This window comes from Gallus gallus, chromosome 1 (genome assembly GCF_016699485.2).
Source record: "Gallus gallus isolate bGalGal1 chromosome 1, bGalGal1.mat.broiler.GRCg7b, whole genome shotgun sequence".
Lineage (NCBI taxonomy): Eukaryota > Metazoa > Chordata > Aves > Galliformes > Phasianidae > Gallus > Gallus gallus.
In genome coordinates, this window is record NC_052532.1 from 63330696 (window position 1) to 63348394 (window position 17699).

General features: G+C 39.8%; 1 protein-coding gene across 9 annotated transcripts; it reads left to right on the top strand.

The window, feature by feature from the left end:
• Positions 1–6618: 6618 nt before the first annotated feature.
• Positions 6619–16301, top strand: MGST1 (microsomal glutathione S-transferase 1). 9 transcript variants are annotated; one of them, XM_046939302.1, is made up of 4 exons: positions 6619–6754; positions 9299–9458; positions 10685–10779; positions 12524–16301. In XM_046939302.1, exons 2-4 carry the CDS (start codon positions 9333–9335, stop codon positions 12768–12770), a joined length of 468 nt encoding a protein of 155 aa, XP_046795258.1. In that variant the 5' UTR covers positions 6619–6754; positions 9299–9332; the 3' UTR covers positions 12771–16301. The 9 variants fall into 9 exon arrangements, with proteins under 9 accessions (XP_046795258.1, XP_046795261.1, XP_046795273.1 ...); XM_046939305.1 differs by having other exon boundaries at positions 9302–9458; XM_046939317.1 differs by having other exon boundaries at positions 9311–9458.
• The last annotated feature ends 1398 nt before the right edge of the window (positions 16302–17699 follow it).

The following is a 17699-nucleotide window of genomic DNA, read 5'->3' on the forward strand; positions in this document are numbered from 1 at the left end:
TGTTTACTTCTGGGAATCTCTTGTCTGCAGAGATACCTTGGCATTTTCTGTTTATATCATTTTTATCAGTGTCTCATAGTAGCTCACTTAAATTGATTGTAAGCTTTCATTGTGCCTTTGGAGTGGCCTTCAGGATTTGCAACTTCTTTGTGCTGTTACAGCAGAGCAGTAGTACTCTAACAAAGAAAACCTATCTTAACTGGACACTTGTAGTAATGATTATAACCTCAGTGTCTTAAAAATAATTTTACTCTATGCACTTCGTCTCCTCTCTGGACCTTGTTCGATCTATGAAGTGACACTAGATAAGTCTTTCAGCTCTTGCAAATATTTTTCTCTCTCTGCTACTTTTGTGTTACATTTTGTTCTTCAGGTTGTATTTAATTCTTAACAAATAACTCTTTGCATGGCATTAGTTTAAAGGTAACTTACCACACATCTGCAAAATCAGTTTTATTGGCACATCTGAGCATTATAATGATAGTGAATCTTTCATGGCCTTTACTGATATGAAATATCTTGCTTTCCTAACAAAAATTTTACAGATCAAATAGCCTCACAAAAGCTGAGGTTACAGCTCTTTTTACTTCAGTACAGCATGGGATTTTAAACACGTCACCACATATGTACTACTGTCAGCCACAAAGGTGGTTCTGTACTGCAGATATATCCTCAGAAGTAGAACCGTTGCTTGCTGTATGCACATGCAGCAGAGCAGGAATCAAAGCAAACTGTGCTCCATGATGTGCTTAATAAATAGACCCATTGAAATGGCTCACCTTTATGCTCACCCAAACTTTTCTGAGTTCTTCCTCAGCTGAGGCATCAAGCTAAGTAGGGCATCAGCCTACAAATATTTTTCATGTGCTTGAGTATTTCTTTTATGCCCACATCCTGACTTTTGATCCTTGTCTTACGTGTTCATTGTAACAACTGTGCTACTTGATGGCAGACAGTAAGCAACTTCAGAAGATAAGCTTTCTCATTGTCTTTTTAAATGGCTATCAAATGAGCTTTGTGGAATTTCTGAATAAGGTATAACTGAATAGGCAAACAGTAGACATGATCATTCCTGTGCTTTATAGAGATTGTCCCCTTTCGCCTTTTCTTTCTGCTTGGTGGTCACCCCCTACTGCAACTGGTCAAATACGCTATCTGCTTCTGTTTCCCTCTCATAAGTGAGTGACTGGAATTCTTTAAACAATCTGACTTCCACTGCTGAGAATTGTTGTACTCCACACAGTCTGATGAATAAGAACCCATTAGGATGAACACTTGTTCAAAAATCAAATAAAAGAATTGACAATGTGTACACCAAAACCCATTAAAAAGTAAAAAGATTCTCTTTGATTATTCTTATAAGTATATGGAAGTACTGGTGAATAGCCCATCTTACAAACTGATGAGAATGCAGTCAGGCTGGTTCTGTATAAACACAGAACACTTCCTGCCTCGGGGAGCTCACAGTGTGAAGAATGCTGTTCTGTGCTACAGCCCTTACACTAGTAAAATGGAGAAGCGTAAAGACATTCTTAATGAAGTAAGAGGCATGTATTTTGGTGAAACTATTTGTGATTTGTTATACTGCCTCAGTTTCTATGCATTCATTGTTTGAGTTTCTGAGTAGTACAGATCATCCTAACTGAATGTACTAGAAGAAACACATGGGATGTACATACCTGATGTGCATATGGCAGAGAAGCCTTCACTGAGCTATAACCAGTAGGAAACATTCCTAACTGAAGAAAGATCACTATTTTTAAAGCAATTCCCCAGAGAAACTACAAGGGCTGCTCCAAAAGTAAAACCTCCCATGTTACTATGTTGCCCACAATGTCAGAGATGGATGCTGATGGCATGGCAGTAGAGGTTGAACCTTCCCACCAGTATTCCATTGCATCTTGTTGCAGTGTGACAAATGGCAGCAGAGGGGCAGTCTGACAAAATGGCATCATGGAAGTGCATATGAAGCAAAACTGTGTCATTTAATTCCTCCATGCAAAATAATGGCACCCGCTGACATTCACCAATGTTTGCTAAAATTTTATGGAGAACAAACAGTGAAGTTGAGCACAGTGAGATGGTGGATGGTGCATTTCAGCAGCGGCAACAGCAACAGTGTGTCACCTCCTCTGGTGCAGGTTTTTTTGAAAGCGCATGCAGGCTCTTGTTCATCCCTAGTGAAAATGCATAGTTAATGGTGGTGACTATGTAAAAAAATAGTGTTTTGTAGCTGAGAATTTGTGCTATCAAACAGTGTCATTGAGCTGTTTGTCGCTGTTGTAGTTTCCATGGAAACAAACAGGAGGTATTACTTTTGGAGCAACATATATAGCAGTTTGAGATCTTCTGAAGCAGATGCATGTGAATCACAGTGAAATTTCATAGACATAAACATTTGATATAGTGAAGGTGCTTTCTAAGAAGAGGACGTTTTTGTGGACCAAAACTGACTGGCCCATTATACTAAGCATTTTTGTAACACTTTGACATTAAACAGGTTTTGAGTTAAAATATGTACTATATCTCACTGTTAATGATTTGTTTTACTCCATAAATCTTTAGCTGTTATAAGGCATGAGGTATTACTTCCCAGTTTTGCAGAACAGCTACACAACTAATTTATGTTAGCCAGGGGCAAGAGGGTGAGCAGAAGCTTCAGGTGGGGTGAAAAAGTATTGTTGGTACATTCTTTACCAGTCCAATCATGATGAGTAAATGGAGCCGCAGACAGAGACAGGATGGAACAGGGTTGATCAATACATGCTTCTCCTTTGCCTTCCCTGCAGTCAAAAGAGAAAGATTATGTTTATCTGACCTTACTGGGAAGTATCTATTCCTTCTTGGAGGTTAAATGAAAAACTTGTATTCCTACTTTTATGCTGACCCAAAATTTGTGTCCTGATTCTACTGTCTCTGGCTATGTGGATAGTTCTTCAAGTCAATGAGAAAACTGTCATGAAAAAGTGTTTCTCACATGAATGAGGCTTGCAAGATCAAGCCCTTCATGATTGGTATAACCCTGGGCATTGGGCTGATATGGCATCACTGATTTGGAAGAGTAATCCTATTAGCATCAAAGGGAAAATTCACAAGTAAGGACTGTGAGAATGGGTCCCTCAGGAGCAACTGTAGCCATAGTTATGTATCTAACCTCACTTAGATCACAGCAGTTTTCAAATGTTGTACAGGCACTTTATGCTGCTACTGAACTTTTAAGAGAAAATATACCTTGAGCACAAGTTCTCTTTTTTTTTTTCTACTGACTATAGCCCCATTTTTGCACTCTATTTAGACTCCTCTTCCTCCTACTCTTAAACAGTCAGTTTGCAAGAAATACTGCCTTCTATTCTTTCTTTTCTTTATTTTTCCCTTCCCTTAAACTACTTACCCCCTCCCTCCCCTCCCTTCCCCCTCTTATCATCCCCTCCTCATTGCTTCCCCTCACCATTCCCTCCCCTAAATTTCCAGAATTCGTAAAACAGAAATGTGAAATCCAAAGGAAAGGGTGCTGTTTTTTTTTTTTTTTTTGTAGAATTTCTGTCTGCATTTCTGATTTTCTTTAAATCCTACCTATATGTTATGGTCTTTCTCCTGGCATTCTGGTATTTCCAGGTCTAGGTCTTGATGAGTGGTGTCCCCCAGGGGTCAGTGCTGGGACCAATACTCTTTAATATCTTCTTCAATGACATCAACAGTGGGATCAAGTGCACCCTCTGCAAGTTTGCAGATGACACCCAGCTGTATGGTATAGTGGACACACCTGAGGGATGGGATGCCATCCAGGGGGACCTAAATAGGCTTGAGCAGTGGGCCCAGAAGAACGTAATGAGGTTCAACAAAGACAAATGCAAGGTCTTGCACCTGCATTGCAACAACCTCTACTACAAATACAAGCTGGGCAATGAAATGCACAGCCCTGCAGAAAAGGACGTGGGGGTACTGGTGGATAGCAAGCTGGGCATGAGCCAGCAGTGTGCCCTCACAGCCCAGAAAGCCAACTTATCCTGGGCTGCATCAAAAGATGCATGGCCAGCAGGGCGAGAGAGGTGACCCTGCCCCTCTACTATGCACTGGTGAAACCTCACCTGGAGTACTGCATCCAGATGTGGAGTCCTCAGTACAGAAGAGACACAGACCTGTTAGAGCGTGTCTAGAGGAGGGACACAAACTGATTCCAATGATGGAACACCTCCCCTACGAGGAGAAGCTGAGAGAGCTGGGGCTGTTCAGCCTGGAGAAGAGAAGGCTCTGGGGAGACCTGAGAGTGGCCTTTCAGTATCTAAAGAGGGGGCTGTAAAGAAAGAAGAGGACAAACTCTTTAGCGGGGTCTATGGTGGCAGAACAAGGGGAAATGGTTTCAAACCAAAAGAAGGTAGATTTAGGTTGGATATAAGGAAAAAGTCTTTTACAGAGAGGGTTGTGAGACAGTGGAACAGGCTGCCCAGAGATATGGTTGATGCCCTTTGCCTGGAGACATTCAAGGCCAGGCTGGACCAGGCTCTGAGCAACCTGATCTAGCTATGGGTGTCCCTGTTCATTGCAGGAGAGTTGGACTGGATGTGCTTTAAAGGTTCCTTCCAACTAAGGATTCTATGATTCTATGAAATGCATATGAATAAATTAATAACTTTTCTGTACAAGTATAATAATGTGGATTTAATTTAACTCTGTTAACTTAGTAGGTTTACGTTCTTCAGATAAGGAGTAGAGTATTAAACAGCAAAAAAATGAGTTAATAGAAAATAATTATATTTTTATCATAATAAGACTAATTAGACCATGTGATTGGGATGTATTGTGTTAGGTGGCATACAAATATTTATTAAGATAAAATTTCTGCCTTGAGTTAACAGTTATGAGCTGCTGAAACACTTCCAGAATTTTTACAAATCCATTCCTTGGGAAAAGAAAATCTGCAAAATTCTCCCTCTCACCTAGAGTATTCACACTCACATGACTTGCTTTGTTGACTTCAACTGAAATACAATTTGCTGTGTCACTGCTGGGAACAAAGGTTGTTCAACACAACTCTTACAGTCAATTTAAAACAGTTTATGAGCTACAGTTGTTGCTCAACTCAGTTTTGCTGTTTGATGGTTAATAAAACAAGACATAGAAGGTCTGAAAACATAAGTACTTAATGTGACGTGAGGCATTCAAATAGCTTCAATTAATATTGGATATATGTATACAAGACCAGTTTTTCAATAATGGTGCAGCTTTGAAAGTTGTATCTGTTTCTACTTCATGCATAGCTTTAGGATTATTTTTGAAATCCTTATTGTGTACCCGAGTACATCTGTTTACATATTCTTCATCCTTGTTATATGAGCTTACATGAGCTTAGTCACAAACACTCTTTCAGTTACGAAAAGGAGTGTCATGGGAACAGTGCCTTTTCTTTGCAGAAGCAGAGGGAGGTTTGCACACCAGGTTTCCTCCTTTCATCACACTCAGCTGAGTTGGTTAGGAGAAGCCGATGCCCAGCACTGAAGTTCCTTTATTTTCAGTTTGGCATTGCAAAACAGAACAATGCTTGTTAACTGCAACAGCACTGGTGGTTTCACAACAGAAAGAACTTTGCCTTTGGTTAAAGTTCAGATCCACCATCTGAAAGTAAGGACAGAATGTGCTAGGATTTGAGGTGCTTTAGTAGTTTTTCAAGTAAGCTTTGAGACCATTTGGGAGTTCGTGTCATCACTGAACATGGTGCATCATACATGGCACTGGTGATGCATGTATCACCAGTGCATCTCAAGCACTGTGTTGTTTTGGGCCCCTCACAACAAAAAAGACACTGTGGCCCTGATATGTGTCCAGAGGACAATGAAGCTGTGAAGAGTCTGGAGCACAAATCTTATGGGGAGCAGCTGAGGGAACTGGGATTGTTCTTTCTGGAGGAGACTCAGGGGTGACCTTATTGCTCCCAACAACTCCCAGGAAAGAACTTGTGGCAAGGTGTGAATTGGCCTCTTCTCCCTGGTAACAGCGATAGGACCAGAGGTGATGGCCTCAGCTTGCACCAGGGGAGGTTTTAGTTTGATATTAGTGTGAATTTGTTCTTAGAAAGAGTGGTGATGCATTGGAACAGGCTGCCCAGGGAACTGGTGGGGCCAGTGTCCCTACAGGTGTTCAAGAAATGTATATATTTGGGGCACAGTTTGTGGGCATGGTGGGGATGGGCTGATGATTGGACTCAATGATCTTGGTGGTCTTTTCCAATCTCAGCGATTCCATCTCTAATGAAGTCTGCTTGGGTTGCTATCTTCGGTTTCCCTCCAGGACTTTATAAGTCCTCAAGCCTGTGAAGGTTCAAACTAAAGTGCTTTTTTGTGGTTTATTTGCTTTTTCCTGCCATTTTCTTTCAGGTAATGCCGGCAAGGGTCAACCAGGCAAGGGGCCGCTGACGAACCAGAAGCCGGGTCTGCCGGGAAGCTGCAAGGTCACCCCGGGGCCTGCCAAGCCTCTCCCAGCCCAACAACAACTATGCGGCCCCTAGCCACTCGCGTGAGCACACAACCCTCAGGCTCCCGCCGCTCCCGCCTGCCCTGGCTACGCGCCCGCCTGGGATCCGCCTCCGCGCAGAGGAGGCGAGGCAAGGCGGGGCCGGACCCCGGGGCTGGGCGGAAGCGCAGTGTCCGGCCGTGAGGAGCGGGTTGGTAGCGGTGCGCGCGTTCTCCGAGTGGACCCGGCGAGGTGCGTGGGCGCTGCGTGATGGCGGCTCCCGCTGTAGGCTGGAGCGGAGCGGAAGGTCTCTGCGCCCGCCCCGGGGCTGTGCTCCGCGAAAGGCGGCGGGGTTTCCTCGGGCACCGCCTGGGGGGGAGCGCTGGGGGCTGGCGGGGGACGGCGAGGGGGCGGACCGGTGCTTGGAGCTCGCCGCAAGGCCGCGCCATGAGGAGAGGTGGTCGGGCCGGGCCGGGCCGGGCCGGGGTCATCCGTGGCTCTCCTCTGGCAGAGTGTTGTCTGACTCTGAATGTTCAGAAGGGCACAGTTTCGCTTTGGCCTACAGCAGCTTAAACGTGCTTTGAGTTCACAGCTCGGATATGATAGGGATGCAGGAGGCCTCGTGACTTCAGCGTGGCTTTGAGCGTTGCCTTTCTGGGTTTTGAAGGCACTTCTGTGGAAAAGTGATTGCAAGTTATGGAAGGAGTGGGTTTGGTGCCAGAGCTTAGGGGTGCAGTGGGGGAGAACGGAGCATATGTTGTGAAGGAGCTGGACTTGCTGTGGCAGTTTGAAAAGCGGTGATACAACAAATGAACAGCAAAAGGCCATCCCGGCTGAACTTCAGCTAATGACAACTACATGGGGAACACACAGCCAGTCAGAACTGGGGCAGAATCACATGTGATGTGAATGCTAGCATAGTTGGGGTTCTAGCGAGGACCTGAATGTAGCTGAAATATCTTTCCCCCCTCTGCTTTGAAGAGCCTGTGCATGGGATCTCGGCTTGTGCATTTAGCAGATCCAGACTTCTGGTCATGCTACAGTGAGGTGTTAGACTTCCAGATGAGGTTGCTGGCAGTTTTAGTAAATGTATCCCTTTACACTTTGTGCAGTTGTGCAGTGTGAGTTTTTTATTTTTTTGCTTTTCTGCTGGTGTTAAAACTATGAATTCTTTGACTTCAGTTTTCCACCTTCCATTTTCATAGTGAAAGCAAGGCCAGGGCTTGAGGAAAATTAGAAGATGCTAACCCTACAAGTCATAAAAGTGGACAAGTGTGATATAATTCCGGTGTGAAGGATACTCTCATGAACAGCTTCTCATGACTTTACGTCGTAGTTCTTGAATATATTTTCAGTGTGGCTTTCAAATTCAGTATGGAAAAATGCACAAAGCCACATATTTACTTTCTTCTTTTTTTTTCTCCCGTATGAAGCCATGCATACTCCTTGCTGTGATACAAAGTTAGAAATAAGAATTTCTGTTCACTGTTGAGTAATATCTTTTTTGAGTTGCTGGTTGTCTTCATTGCTGCTGTACTGCAGTGTGAGTAGAAAGAATGGTGCTCCTTGTTCCATAACCCTGAGTCCTAGTTCTTGGCCCAGTGATCTAGCCACTCTTCTGGAAATGATAAAGGAGGGAGCAAAATTCCACCGTTGCAGCCAGGCCTATTCTGGCAAGGCTAGGTTTGTTTCACTGGGCAAGCTGCTGTTTACCTCTGTCCTGCCCTCTTTCCCACCAAGGATCTGTTCTGAACAAGAGTCTTAACACAGCTCTCAGCTGGTCCAGTTTCTCTTTTTTGTTATAGCTGACAGTGACTCCTTGCTGTAGGCAAAATGTGACGTTGTTAGATCTATACATAACATTATTATTTTTTTGTGGCTACTGTTAAAATATAAAAGAAAATAATGAAGTTAATCGTGACAGAAAAAGTACATTTATTTTGGTGTTGAATGAAACACCTGGGAGCTAAGACATACTGGTGTTATGCAGTCCTACTCACTAAATGTGTGATGAATTGGTGAGACTGAAGACTTAATCTGTGCAGATCACAAATTAAATGTTCAAGGGGGCACGCTTTTTATTTTATACACATTTAGTCCTCAAAACTTTATGTTGTTGACAAAAGATACCACCTCCATCGGGTCATGAATTTGTTACACCCTCAGTGGAAAGAACCTTCATTAGCTTAAACCTCCCGTGATAAATGCATAAATAGCTCTCTGCTTTTTGTCATTACAACTTAATCTTTGCCTGTGAATCATGCTAAAAACAACTTTTAAGAACTGAATCTCAAAGGACAATATGCATGTTTAACTCAGTTTGATCACAAGTTATTGCTGGGTGGGAAGACAGCGATTAGTTTGAAAACTGAAATGCAGTTATAGTATTATTTTGCAAAAAAAAAAAAGGTAGGCAATACTAATTTTCTTCTTTAAACACTATAATATATATATAATGTCATCACACTCTTTATATCCTGATAATTGCTTAGGGAAATTCACTAGTTTAGCTGATGGTCTGTAACTGGTTGTGTTATTTGAGAAGTATTCTAGTTTGACTAAATTTTGTGTTATACTAGATAGTTTCGTTATTAAAATTGACAGTTTAATAAGCCAATGGAACAGAAGAGAAAAATAAAATGGTAATATAATTTATCATCTTAAGGTATTAGATCATGTCTTTCTGGAAGTAAATTGGAGAAAAATAAACTTGTTTGAAATGACTTTCTTCAGGGAGCCAAAGTTGTGTTGTCATTGCAGTGTAGTGATGCTAAAAAAAACCCCCACCAAATCCATTCTATCAGTCCTGTTGTCAGAACTTTAGGTTGCTCTAATGTCAGTCTAACTTCAGTAGTTTTCAAAGGTCATCAGTGAGAAGCGGAGAAATGGCTAAATCGACCCAGCTAATTGACAATGAAGTCTTCCGTGCTTATGCTACCTATGCAGCCATTGTTCTTCTAAAAATGATGCTTATGAGCCTTGTAACTGCATACTTCAGAATCACGAGAAAGGTAAGAAATCGGGAATACTGTCTGGTATTATTATGAGACTGTCTCCTACTGTTGCATTTGACTTATTATATCCTTCTAAATCATCTCTATTCTTTTTAAATAAGAATTTTTCAGAACTGTGTTTTCCACTGCTGGTGTCCAGGGTACCCAATTTGTAAAGCAAATAAAATGTGGTGTGAAACCATGTTGTGAATAACCAACCAATAGGGTCAAAAAGGGCATGTGGGTTAGATTTTTATGCATCTATAACCCTTTCATCCAGTAATTCTAAAGCTTTTTATGTTCCCTAATTGTTTTAGCCTTTCCATTTCATGTAGGTCATTTAAAAAAAAATAATAAATGAGAGGCAGTCTAAAAGTGTACATGGATTGATGCTTAAGCTAGATAAGCATATGGAAAGTACAGTAAGGTTTACGGAATAATGCAGAAGCTGCATCTGGTTTAGGAGAGGGTGCTAATGGGCATTGTGTAGTTTGCCCAGTTCTTGGTCATTTGTAGGTATCTGTTACTGGCTTCTGTTGGAAACACTTGATCATGAGCTGAAAGAGCTTTGGATTTGCCAATCCAAATTTCTGATTGTTCTTACCAGATCTGCTTCTGCAAGACAGTGTGTGCTTCAAAGAATTTATTGCAGTCCTTTAGTTCAAATGCAGCTTTGTATTCTTGCTGGGTGAAAGAGAAAACAGCTGAATTATGCTGTTGTTTTGGATGTTACTAAGTGCCTCTGAGGTCCTAGTAGAACAACATTTGAGCTACTGCTGATTTCAGATAGTTCTCCAGACCTTCAGCACAGCTTAATATTGAGTCTAGTAGACCACAGAGACTGTATTTTGTTCAAAATAGAATGCAGATGTCGGATAATTGGTCAAGAGTACTGAAAAGGAGACTTAGACGGTACAAGCAGTAGTTATACCTTCCAGGTTCCAATATTCCTTCAGCCCACTGGCATTGCTTCAGTCATCTGCCGTATCTGTACATCTTCTAAGAAGGTGTTGTCCACATGCATAAATGACACTTAATTCTCAGCATGCAAGCTACACTTGGGCTAGGTTCAAGAAATCAGTAATCTATTCAATGATGTATTGTCTTCTATGCATTTAAATGCAGGTAAGTTATATGGGGTTTATAGAGCCATTAGTAGAAAGAGTGACCTTTGTATCAAGCTGCCTTGACTAGAAGAAGCATCCTTGGATCTAATATCACTTGTGTGTTTTGATTTGAAACAGGCATTTGCCAACCCAGAAGATACAGCATCATTTGGTAAAGGTGACAGTGCTAAAAAATTCCTGCGGACTGATGCAGATGTTGAACGTGTACGCAGGTAATGCCTTGAAGCATTTAAAAAATTATTTTAAGTAGCAGAATAGTGCTAAAACAAGGAATTAATTTCATCACATTCTGTTTCGCAAGCCTGCATGTGTTCTCTGTTGCAATATGTAGTAATCTTTTACACTAATTTGTCCAGGTGAACAAAGTGTTCCACATTCAAATGGTCAGCAATCACACTAAAAGTAAAAATTCATTGTCTTGCTATAATATCTCATTGTTGAATAATATCCCGAGTGCATGGGAAAAGCAGTGAGATGTAAAACATGATTGTACATTGATTTAGTATGAAACAGTGTATAGTAAGTATAAATCAGTTTTCTATATAATCTGAGCATAAGTTGCAATAGTTACATCTTTTATTAAAGTGTAAGGGAAATAACAGGGGGAAAATGAATAAAATTATATTAAAGTCGTGGAACTCCAGAATTGTAATGAGGGCATAATCTGGCAAATGATAGTGTGTGGGAGTTGAAACCTGTGTTCCTTTTGCTGGATTGAATTGGGGTTACTCACTGATGTATCAGTTGTATAGGAAAGTTGACCAGCCCTCTGGAAGAATGCTAATAATAGTATGGCAGTGTGCAACCTGCAGTGTGTTTTGTTTTGCAAGATTTGTGGCAGAGTGTAAAGTGTAGTTCAGTGGGCTAAATGCTGCAGCATATTTAATTTTATTTAGCTATTGGCAAAAACATTCTGTTACCAAGATTGTAACTTTAGAGATTGTGCTTGATATACTTGTGCTAACAAGGGAAGCTTTAATACTCTTAATGCTTATTGTTATCGTTATTCCTTAATGAAGCTTTTAGTTTGTTCTCTATTCAAGTTTTTACACCAAAAACTTGAATGTTTGAATGTGAGCGAGCTGTTCTCATTAAAACCACCATTTAAGAAGATCTAGAAGATAAGGATCAACTCTGATTTCAGAAGATTGCATCCTTGCAGATGTAGTTCTGTGAAGGCTAATGTATTTCTGTGTGGCTCTTTTGGATTAAAATCTGAGAAAGAAGAATCTCATCTCAGTATGCAGTAAAGATGTTCTGAGCTTTCTTTTTATCCCCCTCTATTGCTTGAGGAATTGTTAGTTGTTTAACTTGCTCACTGTTAAGTGAAAATATGCAGTTTTTGTTGATGAGTAATCCTTTTCTATTTGTAAATTTCAAGAAGACATGTAAGTCAATATTAATTTTAAGACCAGGTGACCGTTTGACTCAAATTATTTTGTTAGGGAAGTGACACTTACATCAGAGTCTCAGTTACACAGGCTGGAGTTTTACAAGACTCGAAGCCTTTGCTGCTGTTTTTCAGTTGCCTGTGAAGTCCAGTAGTTGCAGTCACAGTCAGTTGGTTAATTGATGTTCATTTGTAGGAGGCTGCAAGAAAATTCCAGCTGTCACATTCTTTCTTTTGATGCATTCTTGCACACCAAGTTGCACTCATATACCTCATGTAAGTCCATAATGTTACTAAGATCCTAGAGAAAAATGATGACCTTACAGACAGAGGGTCAGAAGTGTAAAAAGGTGGAGTGGAGTGCAGCAGTAGAGACCAGAACGATGTCAGGTGAACACGCTGAAACTGTTTCAGTGTCTGAATCAGGTTCCCACTGCAGAGAATGCCAGCAGTAGTGTTAGGGCCTTAACAGTAGAATGCTTTGAAGATGCTAAAAAACAAAGGCTCTTGAAGTGATTTACTTAACAAAATATAACATTATAAAACAATTTTGCTTCTTTCCCCAGAGGCCACCTGAATGACCTTGAAAACATTGTCCCATTTTTTGGCATTGGACTGCTGTATGCTCTCTGTGGCCCTGATCTGTCCACGGCCTTGCTGCATTTTAGGATCTTCGCAGGGGCAAGGATCCTTCACACTTTCGCATACTTGATCCCTCTTCCCCAGCCCAGTAGAGGTTTGTCTTGGGCAGTTGGGTATGCAGTTACCATCTCAATGGCATACAAAGTGCTGAGTAAAGCATTGTACCTGTAGCTGAATCATAGCTTCTATATATCATTCAACATTCCATGCAAAGTTTCCAGTGGTTAGTGTTTTGAATGAGCTGTCTAAGTTTTACAGAGTGACTGGAATTCATTTTTCAGCAGAGGCTTTTCATTCCTGTTTAGAAATATTTCCTTTTGGAGAAAAAAAAATATCCCTTTTCCTGTATTCCCTATTCATGGACTGTGCTGCCAAAATATTAGATTGAATGTTCTGTTTGCTATTTGTCAAGTGCTTATGATTCTAAACATACAATGATGCTGTATTGATAGCATGTGTGGTAATTTTCTACAGATGCACTATTTTTGGCTGTAGCTCTGAAGTCTAAATCAATAAAGACAAGATGAAAAAAAATGTGTTTGAATTTTTGTTTTCATTTTGACACTTCTAACTGCAGCCGGCAAATAGAATGTCACTATGTATCAGAAAGAGATTTCCAATCATACAGTTCTTTGAAGAATGCTTACCTTAATAATAAGATGTAGCCAGTAATACTAGGCTTGTTGTAAAAAATCTTTGATGGAATTGTTGTTTGTGTAATCCACTTTGGGATTAAAAAATGCAAACCGTTGTAGCTCCATTTCACTCAGATGAATAGATTAAAGAAAAAAAAAAGGTATTTGGGTTAAACTCTGTTTAGTGACACTGATGGAATTTTGAAGTAATTATTTCTGTGGAAGTTACACCATACATAGGTTTTGTGACTGGATAAAGCAGATCCTTTGTAGAAGATTTTTTTTTCATTTTTGAATAAATTCATCGTAAAATGAGTGACACTTGCAAATATCAAGTAATTCAGAAGTGAATATATAATTAGTTTGTATGTCATACAGTCATAAATATGCCGCTGATAGGAAATTTTGCTCTTTGCTTATATCCTTCTATGATGTGTTAGTTTGAAGTATTTTCTTTAAGGGACTTTTCCTGGTCTTGTTCGTTTCTTTGCGTAGGTATGGCTTAAATGATAGCACAGAATTTCAAGGAAAGAAAATAACCTAGAAAAGACTTTATATCTAGTATGCTGGTCATTGATAAGTTTTAAATAGAAGAATAGGATGTTAAGACCAGCTATCTTGAGTAGTTTGATTTTAACAATGTCACATTTCCCATCAGCCCTTCTTATTTCAAGGAGAGCTGGTAGTGGCTAGAGAAGGGACCGGACTGGGACCTTGAACTGAGGCCTAAACTGATGGTTATCAATTTACCAACTCATATTGGTCTGCCCGTGACTGTTCTGCCTCCTTATATTGTAATTCCAACTTCTAAAACTGTATTTTCCTCATTTCTTTGTAGCTTGCCTCTTCCTTCCAACCACCTGTCTTTCAATCCATTAAAAAAAATGGAAAAGTAGCCACCATATAGAGGTAACCACTTCAAATTCAGCAGCAGAGCTAAGAGCTAGTCTTTTCCTCTAGTGCCAAAAAGGTGCTTTTTTGGTGGGATGAAAAACACAGAGTACCAACTTTCCAACAGGAATTCTCAGTAGGCTTTTGCCCTCTTAATTTCAAATTTTTCTGATGATTGTTTTAAATTGGTTCTTGTTCTAATTTTTGAATTTTTCTAGTATGCCTACAGTTGCACTAGGGAAGTAAAGTTCCATGCATTCAAATAATTCAGTTGTTTAATACTCCTTATCTTAACCATCCAACAGGAGTGTGATCCGAAGTTTAAAATCAGACTTTAGTTCATTTACAGGCATGATAAGAGATGCAAATGTCACAAGTTGTCCACCAGGAGTTATGCAGCCTAGCTGTCCTTGCAAAATATATTCAGGAGTAGCTTTTAACTCCTTTTGCATCAAGCTTCTGTGGAAACCTTATTCTAAAGAGAAATACTTGGAGCCTGTCTTTATTTCCATGTTCTTAAATTTGAAACAAAGCTAGTTTTAAATCCCTTCCATTTGCTCGCTGTTATCAAAGCCCTGAACATACACTCACTATGTGGTGAGAAGTAAGAAAGATAAACAGAAACCCTTAGAAATACCTAGAGTAATTCAATATTATTCTGTGTTTTTCTTGCATTTATTTTAAACTTATATTTTATTTTCCTTTGCTCCCACAAACACCATCTGTGCATCTGGGTGGGGTACACATTCAATCTGTGAAATCTGCCTTAGCAGATTCGATGAATCTCTGGCTGCCAGCAATGTGGAAATATGTTACGTTGGTTGCTCTGAAAGTAATGCCTCCTATTTATTTCCATGGAAGCTACTCTAGCTACAAACAGCACAACAACTATTGCAGGAAATTCTCAGCTACAACACCTTATTTTTCAACTTAGTCACCACCTTTAGCTATGCATTTTCATTCGCTATGAACAAGAACTTGTATGCCACACTCATAAAAGTTTGCACCAGTGGAGTTGACCCACTACTGCTGTCACCACTGCTGAAATGCACCACCCACCACCTCACTGTGGGTCTCTGTAAATGTTCAGCAAGCATTGATGAGCCTCCTTATGGAGGAAGTCAATGACACATATTTGCTTCATACACAATTCTGTGTTGTCTACACTTTGTCAGACTGCCCCCCTGCTGCCGTATGAGCAGTGAGATGTGATGGAACATTGGTAGGAAAGTTCAGTCTCTGCTGTCATACCAGCAACGTCTACCTCTGGCATTGTGAGCCAAAATAATAAAATAGGATTAATTGCTTTTGGAGAAGACCTCATAGAATTGTTCTTTTCACCTGAGTCTTGCCTTGCTCCAGGCCACGCATTAGAGAAATTTGCTGTACCTATGTCATAGCCAATTGTAGTACAGGTGTATACTACTAAAGAAAAAAAGTTTATTTTCTGATCTAAATTAAATTTTCGCCTTTTAAAATATGTTGATGGGAATTTAGGACAGAGTTTATCAGATTCTGTTACTAAATCACTAAATGAGATAATCTGTAACTGAAGAAGCAACTGGCTGCTGACAGGTAGACTGCTTTTGAGTTGTTGAAAGTAGCCAAGTAGAAAAAAGGCCAGAATGTAGGAGTCAAACCAGTGCCCTGAAGACTTCATTTTAGTTCCTTATGCTTGTTATTTCTACCACTTGTAGGCAGCTAGAGAAACTACAAGATTCTTTTCTCTGTACATTACTCCTGACATTTTATATTCTTACTTTTCTAAAGTACATCGTGTTTGAAGTTGCTCTAATCGTTGACCAAAAGGTACCTTAAAATGCTAGCTGACATATCTTGACCCAGTTAGTTGGGTTCCTCTCTGAGCGAATTTCATGGACTGCTCCATTTTTAGAAGTATAAACATGTGAGCAACTCCTTGGTTTAGATTTCAGCTCTGTGAGTAAATGCTTATGTGTTTTTAGACAAAGTTACTTTGTCCTTTGGTTGTGGCTGCAGATAGATGTGCTATAATCATTTGCTGAGAGGGCTGGTGACTGTCAAAGCGCTCTGAGCTAGGACTTGCCATCTGAGCATGGCTTCATGTCCTGTAATAACAAAACAGGTGTTTAAAACTGTAAATGATACATAGGATGTTTCCTTGAATTTCTGGTATAAAGTCTCTGTCTGAACTGCACTGCCTTCAGAGTGCTTACTTCACAAAGGTGATCTGATGCTTCTGGAATTGCATATCATCAAAATAAAGGAAAAGAAAAGCTTAGGCTTGTAAATCACTTTGGGGTTTTGAAAAATATTACTGTCATCAGAAATCTGTATTACTCCGTGTTTAGCAGTGTTTCTTCCCAGTTATTTACAGAAGCTATTCCAGTCTAGATTTTTGATGAACATTGCTTGTAGTGTATATCCTTTCTAAAAGCAAAAGATAAAGACTTTAAGAATAGTGTTTAAAAAGTGATTAGAATATTGGCTGTTATTAATCAAACTGTTGTTTTTTTTTTATATTATTTTTAACATATTTTTCATTCCAAGGCTGAAATTTAAGAAAAACCTTCCTCATTTCCATTGCTCTACAAACATTGTACTCTCATCTGAGATCACAGAGCACATCAAATGCCCTTTGAAAAGTTGTATTGACATACATTAAAATACTCGTGATTAAATAGGTCCAGCTGATAGATGCTTAGAAAAAATCATCTTTGTGATTCACTTTAAGTGAAACAAAGTGGTATTAATTAAATACTGATTTTAGAACTTCCAAAACTTGTTTAGTAATTCTTGCTCAGAGATTCTGAAAACTAAAATAGATCATTACCTCCTTCAGCCTGACCTCTAGTGGAAAATATGCCATGGAATGGCTGCCCTTGTGCTGAGGTTAGTTTTAATTACAGCATGTCTTCCAGAAAGGTGTGTGATCTTTAGTCAGGGACATTAAGAAACAGGCATCGATCCACTTCTTTTTTCGACTCACTTCTCTCTGAAATACACATACACACAAAATCTAGTCTTTAAAAAAGGATTTATTTATTTATTTTAAACAAGGCAGTTATAAAATTATTGTGATGCAAGGAGGAACATGAAATATCTTAAACAGGTGCTTTCCTCCTACAAAGCATCCTGCTCTTCTTTGCCGTTCACTCTTAGAAAAACAAAACTAAAGCAAAAAGAATTTAGAGCCTCCTTCCACATGCACAAAAATACTACTCTTCTATTTTAAAAGTAGGCATGAAAAATGTGAATTATAATGTCTAATTTTTTATTTTCTGTACATTATTACTAATTAATCAGGCTTAGGAAATTATGTTATGGTGAATAAGCACACAGAAGACTGTATTCTGCACAATTACATGCCACATATGAGGTGTGTATGAAGTAACCATGATCCTATGTCATAAATGCTAAGTAATAGCATTGAGCTAGGGCATCGCTTATTAGCCTGGAGTGAAACATATTGAAGTGCATGCTTATAAAAGAGTGGAAAATGACATCTCTGGCACACTTTTCTTCAAAGCCTACTGAGGTATATGCTATACGGGCAGGGGAATGGTGGCTGACTTGTATTAAGTAGTCAGCCTCC